General features: G+C 39.0%; 1 protein-coding gene across 1 annotated transcript in view; it reads left to right on the top strand.

Annotated features, from left to right (window-relative positions):
- The first annotated feature begins 486 nt into the window (after positions 1 to 486).
- The window catches only part of LOC131993935 (echinoderm microtubule-associated protein-like 6), an 87,790-nt gene continuing 65,776 nt past the window's right edge, over positions 487 to 22,500 (top strand). The window contains exons 1-2 of the mRNA XM_059360014.1: positions 487 to 1,016; positions 2,550 to 2,829. Coding sequence (XP_059215997.1) covers positions 2,633 to 2,829 — 197 coding nt within the window. The 5' untranslated portion in view covers positions 487 to 1,016; positions 2,550 to 2,632. The remainder of the gene's footprint in view (positions 1,017 to 2,549; positions 2,830 to 22,500) is intronic.

Below are 22,500 nucleotides of genomic sequence, written 5' to 3'. Positions count from 1 at the left end.
TGTCTGTCTGCCCACCTGTCTGTCTGTCCGCCTGCCTGCCTGTCTGTCCCTCCAGCTGTCTGTCTCTCTGCCTGTCTGCCTGTCTGCCTGCCTGTCTGTCTGTGGGTGGAGGACCAGCTGCAGCGGGAGGATGCTCTCCTCCTGCCGGGAATCAGGACTCTCCGGCCGGGATGCTGCGGAGTGAACCCGGGCTGCTGCCCTGCTCTGCCCGCTGGAGCTGCACCATCTGCGGGGATTAAAGTCCCTCTTGTCCCGCTGCTGCTTCATCTGGTTCTCCGCGGAGCTGCCCGGACCTTTCACACAGGAAATAATCCGCTTCTTTTATTTTGAGATTGGGGATTATTACACACCCTCCTGTCCTCCTGACGGACTCCGCCGGGTTTTTACTCACGCACAGATTTGTGAATGGGTTTGTGAGCCGCTGCACGTTTTCCTCCTCCGGCGCTGCAGGCAGGATGCTGAGGGCTCAGTGAGAGGGAGTCAGGGGGAGCAGCACCCGGGCTGGAGTAGCCCTGGCCCGGCCTGGGGATTAGTGTGAGGGGGGATTATATCCTCCAGGAGCACAATCCTCCATCACTTGTTTTCATTCTGCCTCTTTGTTGTTTTTGCACAGAACTTTCCAGACTCATCAGGACATTTTTCTTCTATTTCCTGCAGGAAAAAAAACAAGAATATTCCAGACAAAAACATGAATGAGGCTTAAAAAAAAGTTATTATTTTATAATAACAGCAGATATTTAATAGCACAAGGCGAGATGGGGCCGTTAAAAGTCACTGTTTTATCATTCACAGTGCAATAAAAACACAATTAGTCCCTTCAGGAGCATTAAAGGATATTAGAGTGAAGCCACAGGAGACAGAAAAGTCCATAAAGTGCATCAGAAACTCTGCAGGAGGAGGAAGATGATGATGAAGAGGAGCAATAAACTCTGAGATATTATCTGCTGAGGACATGAACAGCTGATTCTAAAGTGGATGCAAAACTGTGGAAATACTTCAGAGATGGAAAATGACCCGTAAGTATTAAAATAACACGATAATTAAATGTTTCTGTGGTGCAATTATATGAAAATGTCAGTGGAGTCAGAGTTGCAGGAATAAATGTGATTATAAACTGATTATTGAGCATTTTATTGATAATAAACCTGCAGGGAGGAGCTTTATGTTCAGTTATCAGACCCGTTTTTGATTTATTGAATTGATTCTGAAGAAAATCAAGTAAATTATTACAATATTTCTGCAAAATCACATCCACTTTTGTAACATCTAAGCTTCTTTGTTGCTCCAGCTTAAATACAGGCAGATTTCTTGCATCAATTGATATAAATAAACTAAATTATTACAATATATTGACAAAATTATGTCCAGTGTTGTAACATGTTTGATTTTAAAGTGAATGCAAAATTACGCAAATACTTCAGAGATGAAAAATGACTCTTAAATAACACAATAATTATATGTTTCTGTGGTACAATTATATGAAAATGTCACTAAAATCAGAGTTGCATGAATAAATGTGATTATAAACTGATTATTGAGCATTTTATCGAAAATAAACCTGCAGGGAGGAGCTTTATATTTAGTTATCAGCTTCTTTGTTGCTCCAGCTTTAATAAAAGCATATTTCATGCATCAATTCATAGAAATAAAGTAAATTATTACAATATTTCTGCAAAATTACACCCACTTTTGTAACATGTTTGATTTTAAAGTGGATGCAAAATGATGCAAATACTTCTGAGATGGAAAATGACCCTTAACTACTGAAATAACACAATAATTATGTGTTTCTGTGGTGCAATTATATGAAAATGTCACAATTTACCCCCACGGACGCATTATAATAATTATCATAACCACAACCCATTAGTTGCATGAATAAATGTGATTAAAACAGATTTTTAAGCATTTTATAGACAATAAACCTGCAGGGAGGAACTTTATATTGAGTTATCTAGTCTTTATATTAATAATAAAGCAAATTATTACAATATTTCAGATATATCTACAAAATAACTTCCACTTTTGTAACATCTTGTGCAAATCTTATTTTAAAAAAAGGTAAATTACTTCAATTACAAATATTTACCATAAACTATAAATCGAAACCTGTAAATTAATATAATGAACATATTTTTTTACAGTATTATTCAAATGTTTAATGGCCTTGGATGTTAAATTACTGTGGATTATATGTTTAAAATAAATAAATACAATGCAATAAATTAAATATAATAAACAAAATAAAATAAAAATACACATATTGCTAAATGGAAAATCAAGGACACTTTCTGGTTTCTTACAGTAAATTAAGAGATAAAAAAGTTAAATTGTCTTTTAAATTATTATTATTATTATTATTATTATTTAAATTAAAGGTTTTGCTATCACAAAACAGAAAGTTTCCTTTATTTTACACTCAGCAAAATGTATTTTCTGTATTTTTAGAGTAGAAAAAACCATATCTGCAACTGTAAAAACGGATTAAAACTGTAAATTTCCATGGATAAACCTCAGTTAACTGATAATAAATGTGTTGTTCTCTGGAGGATCTTAACCCAGCAGCAGCATCAGTAGGAGTCAACCAGCAGCGGCGGCGGCGGCGGACACGGTGTCCGTCAGATGAGTGAGCATGTCGGACCGGAGCGCCCCGGGCTGCCGGCTCAGGCTGGACTGGGTCTACGGGTACCGGGGCCACCAGTGCCGCAATAACCTGTACTACACCGCCGGGAAGGAGGTGGTGTACTTCGTGGCCGGCGTCGGCGTCGTTTACAACACCAGAGAGCACAGCCAGAGGTTCTACCTGGGACACAACGATGACATCATCAGGTAGGACCAATCCAGACTCACACTGGATTCAGATTCTGTTTATCTGGTTTCGGTTTTATTAGGTAATTAACCCTTTAAAACACCAAAATCACACAAAACACAACCTAACTAGAAGATTCCAACTTGAGTTTTACAATACAGCCATGCCCTTATTGTCCCATTAAGATATAGCTACTTTATGGGGCTTTTATTTTGAAAAACAGCCTTGTGCTTGTGGTTTCCTGTTTCCGTTTTTTATTCTACTAAACTACTGGTTGCTTATGTTTTTTTCGTTTTTAAAAACCCCCACGAAAAATAACTTTCTATTTAAATATAGCTACTTTGCGGGGCTTTTATTTTGAAAAACAGCCTTGTGCTTGTGGTTTCCTGTTTCCTGTTTTTGTTATTCATTCTACTAAACTACTGGTTGCTTATGTTTTTTTTTCATAAAACGGAACACAAAACATAACTTTATATTTAGATATAGCTACTTTGTGGGGCTTTTATTTTGAAAAACAGCATTGTGCTGGGTTTCCTGTTTCCTGTTGTGGGTTTTTATTCTGCTAAACTACTTGTTGCTTATGTTTTTTTCATAAAACGAAACACAAAACATAACTTTCTATTTAGATATAGCTACTTTGTGGGGCTTTTATTTTGAAAAACAGCATTGTGCTGGGTTTCCTGTTTCCATTTTTATTCTACTAAACTACTGGTTGCTTATGTTTTTTTCGTTTTAAAAAACCCCCACGAAAAATAACTTTCTATTTAAATATAACTACTTTGCGGGGCTTTTATTTTGAAAAACAGCCTTGTGCTGGGTTTCCTGTTTCCTGTTGTGGGTTTTTATTCTGCTAAACTACTTGTTGCTTATGTTTTTTTCATAAAACGAAACACAAAACATAACTTTATATTTAGATATAGCTACTTTGTGGGGCTTTTATTTTGAAAAACAGCATTGTGCTGGGTTTCCTGTTTCCGTTTTTATTCTACTAAACTACTGGTTGCTTATGTTTTTTTTGTTTTAAAAAACCCCACAAAAAATAACTTTCTATTTAAATATAGCTACTTTGCGGGGCTTTTATTTTGAAAAAAAGCCTTGTGCTGGGTTTCCTGTTTCCTGTTGTGGGTTTTTATTCTACTAAACTACTTGTTGCTTATGTTTTTTTCATAAAACGAAACACAAAACATGACTTTATATTTAGATATAGCTACTTTGTGGGGCTTTTATTTTGAAAAACAGCATTGTGCTGGGTTTCCTGTTTCCGTTTTTATTCTACTAAACTACTGGTTGCTTATGTTTTTTTCGTTTTAAAAAACCCCACAAAAAATAACTTTATATTTAGATATAGCTACTTTGTGGGGCTTTTATTTTGAAAAACAGCATTGTGCTGGGTTTCCTGTTTCCTTTTGTGGGTTTTTATTCTACTTAAGTACTTGTTGCTTATGTTTTTTTCATAAAACAAAACACAAAACATAACTTTCTATTTAGATAGAGCTGCTTTGTGGGACTTTTATTTTGAAAAACAGCCCTGTGCTCTGGGTTTCCTGTTTCTGTTTTTATTCTACTAAACTACTGGTTGCTATTGTTCTTCATGAAAACAACACAAAACCTAACTTTCTATTTAGATATAGCTACTTTGTGATGCTTTTATTTTGGAAAACAGCCTTGCCTTGGGTTTCCTGTTCAGACACAGTTATCTCTCAGGTTTTTATTCTACTAAACTAGTATTTGTTTATGTTTTTTCATTAAAAAACACTTAACACAACTTTCTATTTAGATATAGCTACTTTGGGGGGTTTTATTTTGAAAAAAAGCCTTGTCCAGGGCTTCCTGTAAAGACACAGCTACAATATTATGATGTTTTTTAACGATTTTTTTACAACATACTATGATGAATTAAAATACCTCATAACATGAAAATATTTTGTAAAGTATGTTTTTTTTAAAAACTCTGAATTTATAGTTTTTTTCACAGCAATTTAGTGACAGAAAATAAAAGTAAATTTGAATAAAATTTAAACACAATTATGAGTGAAATTATAATTTGTTGTTTTAGTTTTTTATAAATTGTTGAAAGACATCAGTCTTTGACTCTGATTTATATGTTCTTTAAAAAAGTTTTCATAACAGCAGATATCAGACAAACAATAAATGGATCAGATTCTACTTCAAAGCATCAAATTGATTTATTTAATATTGGCACGTACTTAATTATAACATATATTTCTGATTGTATATCATGTACTTTTTATAATTTCAAGAAATAAAATCACACATCACTCAAGACTTTTTCCCTCTGAGTAAAAATGAGCTACTTCGGGTTAAAAAAATATCTGTTTCTGTCACATTATTTGCACTTTTCCTACATTTCTTGCATATTTATATAAATATTACAGCTGATGAACGTTTGTGGGCTGTAAGAAACATTAAACTCTCCTGATATTTGTTAGATTCTGTCTTTTTCTTTAAAACCCTGCCGGGGTTTTCTCTCTTTTCTCTCAGAAGCAGAAACAGAAAGCAGCTTCGGGGTGTTGCTTTCCTGTGGGGCTTTTATTTTGTCAAGTCTGACATTTGTAGTGTGTGTAAGAGGATTTATGTAATGAGGAAAATAGACACAAAATTACCACAAAAAAAAGACACAAAATTACCAAAAAAAGACACAAAATTAACAAAAAAGACACAAATTGACAGAAAAAGACAAAAAGGCACAAATTACCAATAAAAATAATAATAAAAAAAGACAAATTATCAAAAAAAGACACAAAATTACCACAAAAAAAAAAGACACAAAATTACCAAAAAAAGAAATTACTAAAAAAGACACAAAATAACCAAAAAAAAAGACACAAATTAACAAATATAATCACACATCACTCAAGACCTTTTCCCTCTGAGTAAAATCGAGCTACTTCGGGTTAAAAAAATATCTGTTCCTGTCACATTACTTGCACTTTTTCTACATTTCTTGCATATTTATATAAATATTATAGCTGATGAACGTTAGTGGGCTGTAAGAAACATTAAACTCTCCTGATATTTGTTAGATTCTGTCTTTTTCTTTAAAACCCTGCCGGGGTTTTCTCTCTTTTCTCTCAGAAGCAGAAACAGAAAGCAGCTTCGGGGTGTTGCTTTCCTGTGGGGCTTTTATTTTGTCAAGTCTGACATTTGTAGTGTGTGTAAGTGGATTTATGTAATGAGGAAATATTTATATTATAATTGAAGTGTAGAGAGCAGCTGGAGCTGGTTGCATGTAGCCGTTCATCCATTAGCAGCGCAGAGCTCCGGAGCAGATCAGGACATTTATCTGTTTCTGTCACATGACACGGAAAACACATTAGAGAGGCTGAAACATCAGGAATACCAGCAGAACCAAGACTCTTCACTGAGGAGGAAACTCTCCTCAACACTAGTAGAATCAGGTTACATGTTGGTTAGAAGTCCTGCAGCTCCACAGAATCAGAGCAACTCAGAATAACACAGTTAGAAGGACAGAAACCAGAAAGAAAGTTGAATTTATATGATAAATTCCTTTTTTGAAACATAATTTATATATAAACACGTTTCCAAGTGCACACAAGTGTCACAATGTGACAATGTGACCAAAAAAGACACAAAATCACCAAAAAAAGACACAAAATCACCCAAAAAAGACACAAAATCACCAAAAAAGACACAAAATTACCCAAAATAAGACACAAAATCACCCAAAAAAGACACAAAATCACCAAAAAAGACACAAAATTACCCAAAATAAGACACAAAATCACCCAAAAAAAGACACAAAATCACCAAAAAAAGACACAAAATTTCCAAAAAAAGACACAAAATCACCAAAAAAAGACACAAAATTACCAAAAAAAGACACAAAATCACCAATAAAAGACACAAAATCACCAAAAAAAGACACAAAATCACCAAAAGAAGACACAAAATTAACAAAAAAGACACAAATTGACAGAAAAAGACAAAAAGGCACAGATTACTAAAAAAAGACACAAAATTGCCAAAAAAGACACAAATTACCAAAAAAAAGTTTATAAAAAAAGACAAATTATCAAAAAAAGACACAAAATTACCAAAAAAAAAAAGACACAAAATTACCAAAAAAAGACACAAAATTACCCAAAAAAGACACAAATTGACCAAAGAAGACACAAAAATATGTGAAATCACCAAAAAAGACGTAAAGTCAACATATAAAATGTGTATAAATCTCAAAGTCCTGCAGCTCTGTGGAATCAGAACAATCAGAACAACTCGAACTGTCTTTGATCAGAATAACACAGTTAGAATGACGGAAACCAGAAAAAAATGATTTTTATTCAAATAATATGGACTTTTTTCAAAGTGCCCACAAGTGTCACGAATCACAAAACAACCAAAAGAAGACATAAAAATAAAACAAAGTATTTGCATGGTGTAGAAAAGAAACAAAATTACCCAAAAAAAAGACGTAGAATTGTCTCCAGATATTGTACATATTGAAGTATTGTCATGTTTCACCCTCTCCTGTCTTTGGTCACTTTTTATAACAGGAACTTTAGTAAACTATGGTCGGAAAATTTAAAACTGTGACAATAATGCCCTTTTTAACAGCTTCTTTTTTATGATAAACACTGTATTTTTGGTGGTCTCTTAAAGAAAACATACATTTAAAGGGGTTAAAAGTTGTGAATTCAAACCAAATCTTCTTGGTTAGGTTTAGGGAACACAACCAAATGGTTAAAGTTGGGGGAAATATCAGGGTTTGGGTTAAAATATTTTTTTTTTATGTATCTACCGAACAAAGTCCAGCAGGGGGCGACTCCACCGGCTGCAGCAAGAAGTCAGTTTGTATGTACGTTAATAGAGAAAAGATCTGACTTCTGACCTGATTTATGAACTCAGCAAACATTCTCATCATGATTTTTTGGTCTCAATCGTTAGTTTAAAGTCTTCTCCAACAAAACATGATGTTTATTTACTAAATTATGGTTTTATTTAGAGTAAAAACAGAGTAGAAAGCAGGGGAGTTCTACAGCATGATAGAGCTGCAACTAAAGACACATTTTAGTTGAATTTCCCACTTTGTAGCCTCCATGCATGATATTCCCCACGTGACCTGAATGCAGCATGAACAAAGAGGTAAAACAGGATAAAAACAACATAATACACGTCTTTTTTCCTCCACAGTCTGTTTTTAATAACACGTGATGTAATAACTGCTGGATAATATCTCGATGAAGCAGTGGATGAATGTGGTCGTCTTCATCTGAACTCAATAAACTGAGCAGGAAACCGACACAGCAAAGTTCAGAGGAGACAATTTAATCACAAACATTATTACTCTGGTGCAAGCGCCTGCAACAACTCACCACAGAGATATTAATAGAGTTTCCTGTGAAGAAAACACAGCAAAGAGGAGCCATGTGTCCAACAGAAAGGCCTCCAAATGCTGTAAAAAAAAATTAAAAAAGCTTTTAAAAACTCAGAGCCAATGAAACATTTGTTCAGAATCTGTCAAACCAGTTCACAAACACCCAGAACCTTTAATCAGTTATAAAACAGAGAGTCTGTCTGCAGCTCTGCAGCTCTGTGGAGCCTTTTTGGCCTCTTTTAGCTGCTTGTTTTGGTTTTGCAACACATTTTTGGCTCATGATATCGCAAAAAAAGGTGCAGTTTCTGTGGATTTATGCTGTTAAACCACTGACCTTAGGTTTAGGGCAGAAAACTTTCTGCTAAGGCGTTATAAAATACAGTTTAAACAGGAAATAAATGTACTGAAATGAGGTGCAAGGGTCACGTGACTGCCGCAAGTTACGTAAAAAATGCAAGTTACGTAAAAAAACTGCAAGTTATGAAAAAAATGCAAGTTACATAAAAAAAACGCAAGTTACGTTAAAAAAAACGCAAGTTACATAAAAAAAAAAAACGCAAGTTACGTAAAAAAAAACGCAAGTTACGTAAAAAAAGGCAAGTTATGTTCAAAAACGTTATTATATCAGCCCCCTCCCTTGGCTCCATAATTATTTATTACTTTTCCCAAACTGCATCATATATAAGATTCTAATAATAATAATAATAATAATAATAATAATAATAACAATAATAATAATAATGAATCTATTAAAACTTTAATGTAGCCTCTGGTTGCAGCGTGCTGCCTGACAGAATTAAAAGAATAAAAGCTGAAACTTGGATGTTGAATTTGTTTTCCGGTCCAGAGAAACGTCGGTTCCCCTCGATGTTTATTGAGCTGCAGCTGAATAACGAGCCGGTGTGTTTTCCATTATAGTCAGTTAGATTTATGACTGCTGATGTTTTGTTTTGTTTAGATATCTTAAATATTCTCCAAACAAACGCTTTCTGCTCTCTGGATTAATGATTCAGGAGCAGCAGACGGGATTTTCTCTGCTGATGAGAGCAAATTAGAGCGAGAGGAGGAGGGAGATGATTCACACACACACACACACACACACACACACACACACACACCTGGTGTATTCAGCGACACTAACCAGCCTGTGAGTCATGGTGCAGCAGGCGTGTTTGGACAGTTTATACAGGAGGCCAGTCAGCTGCAGCCTGCTACTGTGTGTGTGTGTGTGTGTGTGTGTGTGTGTCACACACTAATTGAAAAGCTGGATGCTGCCTGGTGTCAGATGTGTGTGTGAGCCAGGCGATGACTGATACTACAGCTGAATGTGGCGTCTCGCCTCCATTTCTCTTCTTTTTATTCATTTATTATCTTATTTTACCTTCATTTAACACAGAACAGAAGTTTAACATTAATGTTCATGTTTCTGCACAAAAACACTCTGAATAAGGACTTTAAATCATGATGTTAGGTGATTATCTGCCTTGAAAGAGTAGGGTTGTCAAAAGTATCGATACTAAAACGTTGTATCCGGATATGATACTCATTTTCAAAAGTATTGATACCCTCCCGTGAACAGCACACAACCTCAAAATATTGTTCTAATTGTTATTGTTTATTGTATTTATTTATTTTTTACTACCTCAGACCTGAAGCTTGTTATCATAGTTACAGTTTCTTTTTGCACAACTGTTTTTTATTATAAATATTTAACCTGTGGTTCTGTTCATTTTAACATTTTTCTTGTTAATAAAAATATTTCTGTTAAATTTTGGGGTCTTTGTTTTTATCCTGGTGGTATCGAAAATGGTATAGAGTATCAAATATTTACCTGAGTATCGGTATCGAGTTGAACATTTTAGTATGGTGACAACCCTATGAAAGAGTCAATCTCCCCCCTCCTCTCTCCTGCTCCTCCTCCTCCTGCTCCTCCTCCTCTTCCTCCTCCTGCTACCTCCCTCCTTTATAAAGACTATTTGTTTCTTGAATGAACAGAAACCATGATATGTATCATGTTATATATTTGTATATGATATGAAAGGATCCATATAGGGATCCATGTTGAGTCTGACAGTGTTACAGGAGTGTAAAGATAAATTTCTCTTTTAATGCCAGAATCAACTTTTGTTTCTTGTCTGAAGTTATGATTGAGTTATAAATTAGAGCCCGTCCAATAAGAGCCCACACTTTGATCATTTCAGTTTTCAGAAGATAATGTGATTAACATGTTTGGATCACAGCTTCTGTCTCTAGTAGAAACAATCAAACAGGAAGTTTCTCTCTGCTGTGATCATCTTCAGCTCCAGATGTTCCTCCATCATAAACCTCCTGGAGATTCAGTTTGGATCTCACAGTTTGATATCGATTAAAGAACAGGAGGAAGAAAGAAAGAAAGAAAGAAAGAAAGAAGAGAGACGTTAGAGAGAGAAAGATTCTTTCTGACATCATGGAAAGAGAGAAACTCAGACGACAACAATTTCAACGTTTAGTCTGCTGCACTGCAGCTGTTCTCCTCCTCCTCCTCCTCCTCCTCCTCCTCCTCCTCCTCCTCCTCCTCTCCTCCTCCTCTCCTCCTCCTCCTCTCTCTTCTCGTCCTCCTCCTCTCCTCCTCCTCCTCTCTCTTCTCGTCCTCCTCCTCCTGCTCCTCTCTCTTCTCCTCCTCTCCTCCTCCTCCTCCTTCTCCTCCTCCTCCTTCTCCTCCTCCTGCTCCTCTCTCTTCTCCTCCTCTCCTCCTCCTCCTCCTCCTCCTTCTCCTCCTCCTCCTCCTCCTCCTCCTCCTCCTCCTCCTCCCCCTCTCCTCCTCCTCTCTCTACTCCTCCTCCTCTCTCTCTTCCTTCTCCTCCTCCTCTCTCTCTTCCTCCTCTCCTCCTCCTCCTTCTCCTCCTCGTCCTCCTCCCCCTCCTCCTCCTCCTCCTCCTTCTCTCTCTCCTCCTCCTCCTCTCTCTTCTCCTCCTCCTCCTCCTCCTCCTTCTCTCTCTCCTTCTCCCCTCCCCCTCCCCCTCCTCCTCTCTCTACTCCTCCTTCTCCTCTCTCTCCTCCTCCTCCTCCTCCTCCTCCTCCTCCTTCTCTCTCTCCTCCTCCTCCTTCTCTCTCTCTCTCCTCCTCCTCTCTCTTCTCTTCCTCCTCCTCCTCCTCCTCTGAGTTAATTACGTGTCCCTCTAGTCTCTAGCTGTGACTCGTCTGATCAGACTGACAGCAGAATAAAAACATCACTTCTCAGATATTTTAAGTATTGAGGAGGTCAAAGGTTAAAGTTAAAAAATGTTTTCTGTGCAAAATAATTCAGCAGCAACGACTCACTTGATCTCTTTATTCAGTTTATTCAGCCTTCAGTTAACAGAACGACTAGAAACATGTTTTATTAATAATTAAATCACTGAATATATGTCTCAGTTTATCTCAGGTCAGCCTGTCTCCTAGTCCCTGACTCTGTCTCCTAGTCCCTGACTCTGTCTCCTAGTCCCTGACTCTGTCTCCTAGTCCCTGACTCTGTCTCCTAGTCCCTGCTCCTAGTCCCTGACTCTGTCTCCTAGTCCCTGACTCTGTCTCCTAGTCCCTGACTCTGTCTCCTAGTCCCTGACTCTGCCTCCTAGTCCCTGACTCTGTCTCCTAGTCCCTGACTCTGTCTCCTAGTCCCTGACTCTGTCTCCTAGTCCCTGACTCTGTCTCCTGGTCCCTGCTCCTAGTCCCTGACTCTGTCTCCTAGTCCCTGACTCTGTCTCCTAGTCCCTGCTCCTAGTCCCTGACTCTGTCTCCTAGTCCCTGACTCTGTCTCCTAGTCCCTCATTGTCTCCTAGTCCCTGACTCTGTCTCCTAGTCCCTGACTCTGTCTCCTAGTCCCTGCTCCTAGTCTCTGACTCTGTCTCCTAGTCCCTGACTCTGTCTCCTAGTCCCTGACTCTGTCTCCTAGTCCCTGCTCCTAGTCCCTGACTCTGTCTCCTAGTCCCTGACTCTGTCTCCTAGTCCCTCACTGTCTCCTAGTCCCTGACTCTGTCTCCTAGTCCCTGACTCTGTCTCCTAGTCCCTGCTCCTAGTCTCTGACTCTGTCTCCTAGTCCCTGACTCTGTCTCCTAGTCCCTGACTCTGTCTCCTAGTCCCTGCTCCTAGTCCCTGACTCTGTCTCCTAGTCCCTGACTCTGTCTCCTAGTCCCTGACTCTGTCCCCTAGTCCCTGACTCTGTCTCCTAGTCCCTGCTCCTAGTCCCTGACTCTGTCTCCTAGTCCCTGACTCTGTCTCCTAGTCCCTGACTCTGTCCCCTAGTCCCTGACTCTGTCTCCTAGTCCCTGCTCCTAGTCCCTGACTCTGTCTCCTAGTCCCTGACTCTGTCCCCTAGTCCCTGACTCTGTCTCCTAGTCCCTGCTCCTAGTCCCTGACTCTGTCTCCTAGTCCCTGCTCCTAGTCCCTGACTCTGTCTCCTAGTCCCTGCTCCTAGTCCCTGCTCCTAGTCCCTGACTCTGTCTCCTAGTCCCTCACTCTGTCTTTTTTTTTCTGTGTGTGATTTTCAGTTTTTCAGTTTGTTATTGATAATAATTAATCAGCTGATCCTGATCAAAGTGATTTCATGGTCAGAAGTCATGTTTTATATTTTACTGGTCGTTAAGTTTCTTTCTCGTCGTGCTGAGAGCTCCGAGTCTCTCCGAGTCTCTCTGAATCTCTGAATCTCTGAATCTCTGAATCTCTGAATCTCTGAGTCTCTGAATCTCTGAATCTCTGAATCTCTGAATCTCTGAATCTCTCTCTGCCTGATGATCTCTCAGTAATTGAGGCTCCATGTTGGCGCATTAACTCCGTGTGTAGTTTTCCAGTGTAAGCAGCGGAGTGGGGACCTGGTCTTTTCTCTGAGTGTCTCTGAGGACCGAGTCGTCCCGCGGGCCGATCCTTTATATCGTCGGCTGAATAGAGGACTGTTGCTGCAGGCTGCTGCTGCTCACATCACATCGCTTCACTTCCTCTCGCTTCACTCGGCTGCTTTCTGCTTTTGTCCTTTTAGTTGCCAGAGTTCGAGTCTCTGGTCTGTTGGGACCCGAGGCGGACATTAGAGCGCCCACCAACCATCTCTAACACCGTCAGCTTAAACATCATCAGACGACCACTAGAAATATATAAAATACATAAAAATATACAAAATACATGTTTTTATACTTTCCACGTTTTGGGAACGTTTTGATTTTGTTTTATGAGATAAGGAGGAGGGACTAGGACACAAAGTCAGGGACTAGGACACAGAGTCAGGGACTAGGACACAGAGTCAGGGACTAGGACACAAAGTCAGGGACTAGGACACAGAGTCAGGGACTAGGACACAAAGTCAGGGACTAGGACACAAAGTCAGGGACTAGGACACAGAGTCAGGGACTAGGACACAAAGTCAGGGACTAGGACACAGAGTCAGGGACTAGGACACAAAGTGAGGGACTAGAAGACAAAGTGAGGTACTAGAAGACATATCCAGAGACTAGGAGCAGGGACTAGGACACACAGTCAAGGACTAGGAGACAAAGCCAGGGACTAGGACACAAAGGCAAGGACTAGGAGACAAAGTCAGGGACTAGGACATGAGCTTCATCTGAGATAGACAGACACAAAGTGGGAAAATGTGCTGAGGACGGACGAGCCCACATTTTAAATAGAGACAAAGTCAGGGACTAGGACACAAAGTCAGGGACTAGGGGACAAAGTCAGGGACTAGGACACAAAGTCAGGGACTAGGGGACAAAGTCAGGGACTAGGACACAAAGTCAGGAACTAGGACACAAAGTCAGGGACTAGGACACAGAGTCAGGGACTAGGACACAAAGTCAGGGACTAGGACACAAAGTCAGGGACTAGGACACAAAGTCAGGGACTAGAAGACAAAGTGAGGGACTAGAAGACAAAGTGAGGGACTAGAAGACATATCCAGAGACTAGGAGCAGGGACTAGGACACACAGTCAAGGACTAGGAGACAAAGTCAGGGACTAGGACACAAAGTCATGGACTAGGACACAAAGTCAGGGACTAGGAGACAAAGTCATGGACTAGGACACAAAGTCAGGGACTAGGAGACATATTCAGAGACTAGGAGACTTGGCCCATCTGAGATGAACTGACACAAAGTGATAAAGGAGGAGCCCACATTTCAAATAGAGACAAATTCACTTTGTAAACTTCAAGAATTGGTTATTTTGGCTCCATCAGACCGGGTGGGGTCCTCTGATTGGCTGTGAGCTAACTATGGGTGGATCTGATTGGCGGTGCTCTAGCGAATCAGTGACGAGAGTAAACATAAACACATGGCACGGGAGAGAAAACTACATTTCGCTTCATTTTTTGCATCGTTTTTAAAAATACCCTGGAAGCCATGGCTACATCCAAAATGTCTTCTCAAAACTAATAACAAGCTTAATGCTGTGTGCGCTTTGTTTTTAATCTCCATGGTTACTTCTATGGTTTCTCCGTTATGTCATTTCCTGTTTTCATGTTTTAGACTAGCGCCACCCGTTGTTAGGGAGACTTATTGCATCTCACACAAGCGCAGAACGTACAGGCTGCTGTGTGGTCGGCGGTCGTCGTGGCAACGTGTTTCACTGCTTTTTTTCACCCGACTGTGTCCGACTGCCCCCGCGACCCGGCCCTGGGTAAGCGGGCGAGAGTGGATGGATGAACGTCAATAATTACTATTTCAGTTGTTAACATAAAACATGAAGTTCTTCCGTTTTTTGTAAGACGCTGCAGCCATCAAATTAAAAATCTGACATTTTTCTCTGTTTTTAAACACGATTAATTCTGCTTCCTGTGACAACGTCAACGTTTGTGTCACTGTTGAACATTTAAGGCAGAAAATAAAAAGATAAACTGTAACTGCAGGAGCTCTCTCTCTCTCTCTCTGTCTCTCTCTCTGTCTCTCTCTCTCTCTCTCTCTCTATCTCTCTCTCTCTCTTTCTCTTTCTCTCTCTCTCTCTCTCTCTCTCTCTCTCTTCTCTCTCTCTCTCTCTCTCTCTCTCTCTTCTCTCTCTCTCTCTCTCTCTCTCTCTCTCTCTCTCTCTCTCTCTTTCCCTCTCTCTTTCTCTCTTTCTTTCTCTTTCTCCTTCCTTCTTTCTTTCTTCTCTCTCCTGTCCCACTTCCTGTTGGTTGCCTGCAGGCAGAACCTGACCGACCAACTAACACACACACACACACACACACACTCACTCATTATGTTTGTTGTGTAGTTTTGATGGTATTTTTTCTGCCTGACTGGATCAAACTAACCAGTCGTCTCAGAGCTCAGCAGCTGAAGGAGAAAAACAGATTTTATTTATTATTTATTTATTTATTGAGCTTCTATAAAACACATTTATACCTTCTTCTGCATCAGACTTTAATAGGAAGTTTTGGCATCTTTTGAAGCCATTTAAACCTGAAATAACTGTCTTTTATTAACATATAACCACCTTTTAAGTTGTTTTTTTTTAGCTCACTTTAGAGACAAAGTGAGAGTAAGGGTCTAGGAGACAGAGTAAGGGTCTAGGAGACAGAGTAAGGGTCTTGGAGACAAAGTAAGGGTCTAGGAGACAAAGTAAGGGTCTAGGAGACAAAGTGAGGGTCTAGGAGACAGAGTAAGGGTCTAGGAGACAAAGTGAGGGTCTAGGAGACAGAGTAAGGGTCTAGGAGACAGAGTGAGGGACTAGGAGACAAATTAAGGGTCTAGGAGACAAAGTGAGGGACTAGGAGACAAAGTGAGGGAGTAGGAGACATATTCAGAGACTAGGAGACAAAGAGGGACGTGAAGACATATTCAGACATAAATATATATATATATATATATATATATATATATATATATATATATATATATATATATATATATATATTATTATTATTATCATTATTTTTTTATATATTTATAAATTGAGCCCTATCTTGACAACATTGAAACGCTGCTTACATAAATCTATCAATAATAATAATAATCTAATAGTAGATTTGAAATATATAAAACAACCTGAGTGGGTTCATTCTGCATAACGAGTACTTTTACTTTTGGTACTTTGAGTACATTTTAATGCTGATACTTTTGTACTTTTACTTCAGTAAGTTTTGAATGCAGGACTTTTACTGCAGTGGAGTAATTTCACAGTGTGGTATTAGTACTTTTACTGCAGTAAAGGATCTGGATACTTCTTCCACCACTGGATGTCAGCCATGACTAGGAGCAATAAACAATAGAGGAACAGGTGAATGATGGGGAAGAGGAAAGGAGATGACAATCGATCTGCTGCTGTATCGAGAGAAAACTAACATTCACAGCACGGCACTTCACACACAGGCCTGGTGCATTCAGTCGGGACGACTATGGAGCGTTGAAGAGAGTTGGTTAGAGTTAGAGTTCTTCTTCCACCACTGGTTAGGAGCTATTACACGAACATATAAAACATATCTGTGGTGTGTAGAACTGTAAATGAAACGTTGTCGTTAATATCAGATCTTTAAGAGCAGCAGCAGCAGCAGCAGCAGCAGCAGGCGGGTGAAACGCGTTCCCGGCGGCGCCCGCAGCTCTAACTCACGCTCTAGATGTTTCTGCTGGTTGAAGGCTGTTGGACTTCATGCATCCTCTCACACAGAGAGGAAGCAGGCAGCCTGTCGCCGTGACGACGACCTGCAGGCTCATCAGCCTCATCAACACAGAACCGACTACTGAACCAGAACCACACACACACACACACACACACACAGAGCCAGGCCGCCGGCAGGGACGCCCCGGGAACCGTGTGTGTGTGTGTGTGTGTGTGTGTGTGGAGGTGGAGGAGTCTTGTGAGGCGTAGCGGAGCTCATTTCCCTCCCACCAGGGGAACAGACTCTGAAGAAGAAGAAGCTAGAGAAGATAGAGTTAGTTATTGTTGTTGTTGTTGTTGTTGTTGTTGTTGTTAGCAGCAGAGCGGTCAGTGATGCGTTCACTGTCTGCAGGACGTCGCTGCAGGCGGAGCTTTCAGGCTGAAAGACGCTGTGTGAGACACTTTAATATCTCACATTATACTGTAAAAAAAGTTGTTTCACATCTTTTTTTTTTCTTGTTTACTTCCTACATTTAGTGCAAATCCCACAAAAAAATTCAATAAAATATTAAAACTGAAATAAATTATTTTAATACAAATAAAATTATGATTATTATTATATTTTTTTATTTTTTATTTTTTATTTTTTTACAGTATCATTACATTGCTTAATAGTCTTGAATTGAATGTAAAAATACAACAAATATACATCGAATGTTTTTACTGTGTACTTTCATTCTACACCATAAAAAAAAATATTTTGCAGAAATTTACTGTATTATTTTAAAGGGGTTTTCTTGTTTTTTTTTTGTGCAAATCCCCCCAAAAATTAAATATTAAAATAATTTTTTTTATTTTAAATATTAACAATAAAATAAAAGTGGGACATCATAGATTTTTTTTACAGTATTGTTCAATAAAAATAAATTAAAATGTAAAATAAATTAATAATACATTTATTTTTTGCAGTTCTTTATATTATGCATTTATTTATTAATTTGTCTATTTATTCATTTCTCCTGATGTATTTTTCGTCCTTCATATAATTGCACAGAGTGATATTAGAACTTTAACTGCAGTAAATACTTATAAATACTTCTTCCATTTCTGAATCAGTCTGACTCAAGTCCGAGTCTCGACTCTGGGACTCGTGTTCATAAATCAAAATGTTTTGTACAGAACTAAAAACAGGTTGTGTTTTTAATTCAGGCCGTTGGATTTGTTAGTAAATGCTTCTTTATTTTAATCAGCTCTGTTTGTTTGTTTGACAGTATTTTGTCAGTGAGAAAACTGAAACTGTTGAACTAAAATCTGCTCAGCTTCGTTCTCAGCAGCAGGAAATCTAAAAGGGAAATGTGGCATCGACAGGAGAAAGTTCTGCTGGGAACAAATCCTCTCAGCAGGAAACAGAAGAAAGGTTTAAATCTCGATCGGAGCTCCGCTGGGAAAACTGCTTTTCACAGTCGTACTAAAAGTTAGTGCTGGTTGTCTGCTGCCTCCAGAGAGAGAAGAGAGAATCAGAGTAATAACGTTCTGCTGGAACCAAGACTTCTTTTAAAGGAACGATAAGGACTTCAGCCTCTCTCCTTACAATAAGGAGCTTAAATTCACTTTCCAGACCTTCACAATCACGCTGAGCAGTGACATAACAGCCTCAGGCCTGTGTGTGTGTGTGTGTGTGTGTGTGTCAGAGTAAAGCTGTGTGCAGTTAAAGTGTGTGTGAGTGCCAGCAGATCGTGGGAACAGTGGTGCTGCGGGGCAGGTTGGTGGTGGGATGCTGGGCAGATAATTTATTAGTCATCATCTTAATGAAGAGCAGAGAGCTGAGAATCCACAGAGCCACCAGGCAGAGCTGCATCCTGCTGCTGCTGCAAGCTGCAAGCTTCAAGCTGCTGCTGCTGCTACAAGCCTCACGCTGCTGCTGCTGCTGCTACAAGCTGCATGCTGCTGCTGCTGCTGCTACAAGCTGCATGCTGCTGCTGCTACAAGCTGCCTGCTGCTGCTACAAGCCTCACGCTGCTGCTGCTGCTGCTGCTACAAGCTGCATGCTGCTGCTGCTACAAGCTGCCTGCTGCTGCTACAAGCCTCACGCTGCTACTGCTGCTGCTGCTACAAGCGGCATGCTGCTGCTGCTACAAGCTGCATGCTGCTGCTGCTACAAGCTGCATGCTGCTGCTGCTGCTACAAGCTGCATGCTGCTGCTGCTACAAGCTGCCTGCTGCTGCTGCTACAAGCTGCATGCTTCTGCTGCTGCTACAAGCTTCACGCTGCTGCTGCTGCTGCTACAAGCTGCATGCTTCTGCTGCTACAAGCTTCACGCTGCTGCTGCTGCAAGCTGCAAGCTGCACGCTTCAAGCCTCAAGCTGCTGCTGCTGCTACAAGCCTCACACTGCTGCTGCTGCTGCTACAAGCTGCATGCTGCTGCTGCTACAAGCTGCATGCTGCTGCTGCTACAAGCTGCATGCTGCTGCTGCTGCTGCTGCTGCTACAAGCTGCATGCTTCTGCTGCTGCTACAAGCTGCATGCTGCTGCTGCTACAAGCTGCATGCTGCTCCTGCTGCTGCTGCTGCTACAAGCTGCATGCTTCTGCTGCTGCTACAAGCTGCATGCTGCTGCTGCTACAAGCTGCATGCTGCTGCAAGCTTCAAACTTCGAGCTTCACGCTGCTGCTACAAGCTGCATGCTGCTGCAAAGCTTCAAGCATCAAGCTTCACGCTGATGCTGCTGCTACAAGCTTCAAGCTGCTGCTGCTACAAGCTTCAAGCGGCTGCTGCTACACTGCAAAAAAGGTGTTTAGTCTAAAAACCAGATCAAATAGTAAATCTGAGGGAAATGATCTTGCTGCATGGACAGATAATTTACCTTGACAAGATTTATTACATTAAGATTATTAACATTATTACATGAACAAATCTAGAAAAAAATATAATAAATTAACATGCTGCTGCTGTATATTATCCTTTTTTTTAGAAATAAATGATCTGCAAAAAAAATTGCAGTTCAATTACCGGGAAGTGTCAGACTTTTTAAACCATTTTTAAACTCTATTTTGTTTTTGTTTTACAGTATTATACAGTTGTTAAATGATCATGAATGTTAAATTACAGTGAACTCAAACATCATCATTTATTTATTCCTTTATTTATTTATACTTTATGCTTTATACGAGGCTTCTATGAATGATTCCCTCAGCTTCTCTCTCAGGTTTCATTACATATTAAAGACCAGAGAGTCAAAGAGAATTAACGACTTCACTCAGTCAGACGTGTCCTGAGCTACTAACGTCCTCGTTGCTTTAAAACGTCGTCCGTGTGTTTGTGTTTAAATTGTCCTCTGTCCTCCAACAGGCAGACAGCTGGACGAGACAATCAGCTGTTAGAGTGAAGAGAAAGAGACGAGACGTGTTTATGGAAGATCTCGTAGATCAGAACGTGTCTAGAACAGAGAAAAAGGAGAACTAAAGTATTTATCTGGTACCAGCAGTGCAGACCTCCTTCTGTCTCACATCTGAGACTTTCTAACCACATCTCTGTCTCTCTTCTGGATAAAAACTGAAGATTCTCTTCAATAGAAAGCTTCTGTTCAGCTGGAGTTAAACTTCTGAGCAACAGAATCCACCACAGGCAGTATGGAAGAATGTTATCTTTTAAAAAACGCCCAAAAACACCATTTATGGTAAAAAGAAACTGTAAAACAGGAATTATCATCACGGTCCTTAAGTTTCTGTTTCTTGTGTTAAATGTTGATATTAGTGTCAGAATCTCTTTATTCTCCATGTGTCATTTAAAATAGACCAGATCCTGTTAAAAACATTAAACTCTGCTCCTCAGAGACACTGTGAACTTATTATGTTGTTATGTTAAAAATGTGAACATGTGGAGAATATGTGGAGCAAACTTTTGTCAATTTATGTCATTTTGCATCTTTTTTTTTGTCATTTTGTGTCTTTTTGCATTTTTACATCTTTTTTTTTGGTTATTTTGTGTCTTTTATCAGATAAATTCAACTTTTTTTTCTGATTTCTGTCATTCTAACTGTGTTATTCTGCACAAAGACTGTTTGAGTTGTTCTGATTTGAGCTGAGGACTTTATAGAGATTATAGAGATTTTATATGTTGCAGTGAAACACAAAGACACAGAGAGGAGAGTGTAGAAAAAGAAAAAAAAACACGACCTGAAACAGCTTGTTGGGCTAAAGGGTTAATTTCCCTTTAATAGTGTTGCAGAAACTAATTGTTCTAGATGTGTATTTCTTTAAATATTTGCGAAAAAATGCCTTTTTATGAATTTGGGCCCCTCTAACATACCTCTAATGTCTGGTTCAACTAAAGGTTCATTTGTTTGGACAAATATAATGATAACAAAAATATCTGATATGAGTTAATTTAAGAGCTGATATCTAGACATTTAACATGGTTTTATTGATCATGATTTTGCTTATTATCAAGACTGTAGATGTAAAAATGACCTAAAAAGACACAAAATGTAAAAATGATTTTAAAAAATGACACATAGTCATCGAAATAAACACATATTGACCAAAAAAGGCTGCAATATGACCCAAAATATATGTAAAAATGACTAAAAAATGACATAGTTATCGAAATAAACACATATTAACCAAAAAAAGACACAAAATGACCCAAAATAGATGTAAAAATGACTAGAAAAAGACACAAAATGACACAAAATAGATGTAAAAATGACCAAAAAATGACACATAGTTATCGAAATAAACACATATTAACCAAAAAAAGACACAAAATGACCCAAAATAGATGTAAAAATGACTAAAAAAGACGCAAAATGACCCAAAATAGATGTTAAAATGACTAAAAAAGACACAAAATTACCCAAAATAGATGTAAAAATGACACAAAATTTTCAAAATTAACACAAGTTGATAAAAATAGATGTAAAAATGATTAAATAATACGCAAAATGACCCAAAATAGATGTAAAAATGAGCAAAAAATGTCTAAATATCAGCTGTTTTCTGCCAACACTTAATAACAGCAGAGAAGTGGGATTGAAAATGTTTTTATAAGAGACTCTCCCCGACAAGGACGAGTCGGGAAAACAAGACACACACACACACACACACACACACACACAGAGGAGGAGTTCCTCTGGGCTATTTATAGGAGCTGCCCTGATTTCACCACCTTCTATAAATAAACTCACCTCCTGATTTCATTCATGCTGCCGTCTGTTTCTGGAGCTGTCTGCTGGTCGGAGCACAGAGCTGCTGAGGGGTCAGAGGTCACCGCTCCTGTCACCCCGGACGGAAGAATTCATTAAGAAATAAGAGGAAGAAAAGGCGGGAAGGTAGAGAGGAGGCTTTTATTGCAGCGGAGGTTTTTTTAATGGACCAACAGGAAGAACATCAAGACATCAAATATGAAGCTAGTGAACCCTCTGAACCCCAACGAGATGTTTCAGGGAGATTTTTGTCTCTTTCTACATTCTCCTCTCTGTGTTAATGTCTTTCTCTGCAACATATTTATATAACATCTCTATAATCTCTGAGTCCTGCAGCTCTAATCAGAACGACTCAAACAGTCTTTGTGCAGAATAACACAGTTAGAATGACAGAAACCAGAAAAGAAAGTTGAATTTCTCTGATAAAACACACAAAATAACCAAAAAACGACGAAAAAATACCCCCAAAAAGACAAAAAACTACCATATAAGACACAAAATTACAGAAAAAAAATGTAAAAATCCCGAAATGACTTACAATTACCAAAAAGACACAACAGACTTAAAAAAACAAAACATGTATTGTTCATATTGAAGTATTGTCATGTTCCCAGCCTCT

This window comes from Centropristis striata, chromosome 20 (genome assembly GCF_030273125.1).
Source record: "Centropristis striata isolate RG_2023a ecotype Rhode Island chromosome 20, C.striata_1.0, whole genome shotgun sequence".
NCBI classification, from domain to species: domain Eukaryota; kingdom Metazoa; phylum Chordata; class Actinopteri; order Perciformes; family Serranidae; genus Centropristis; species Centropristis striata.
This window is presented reverse-complemented; position numbering and strand designations above follow the sequence as displayed.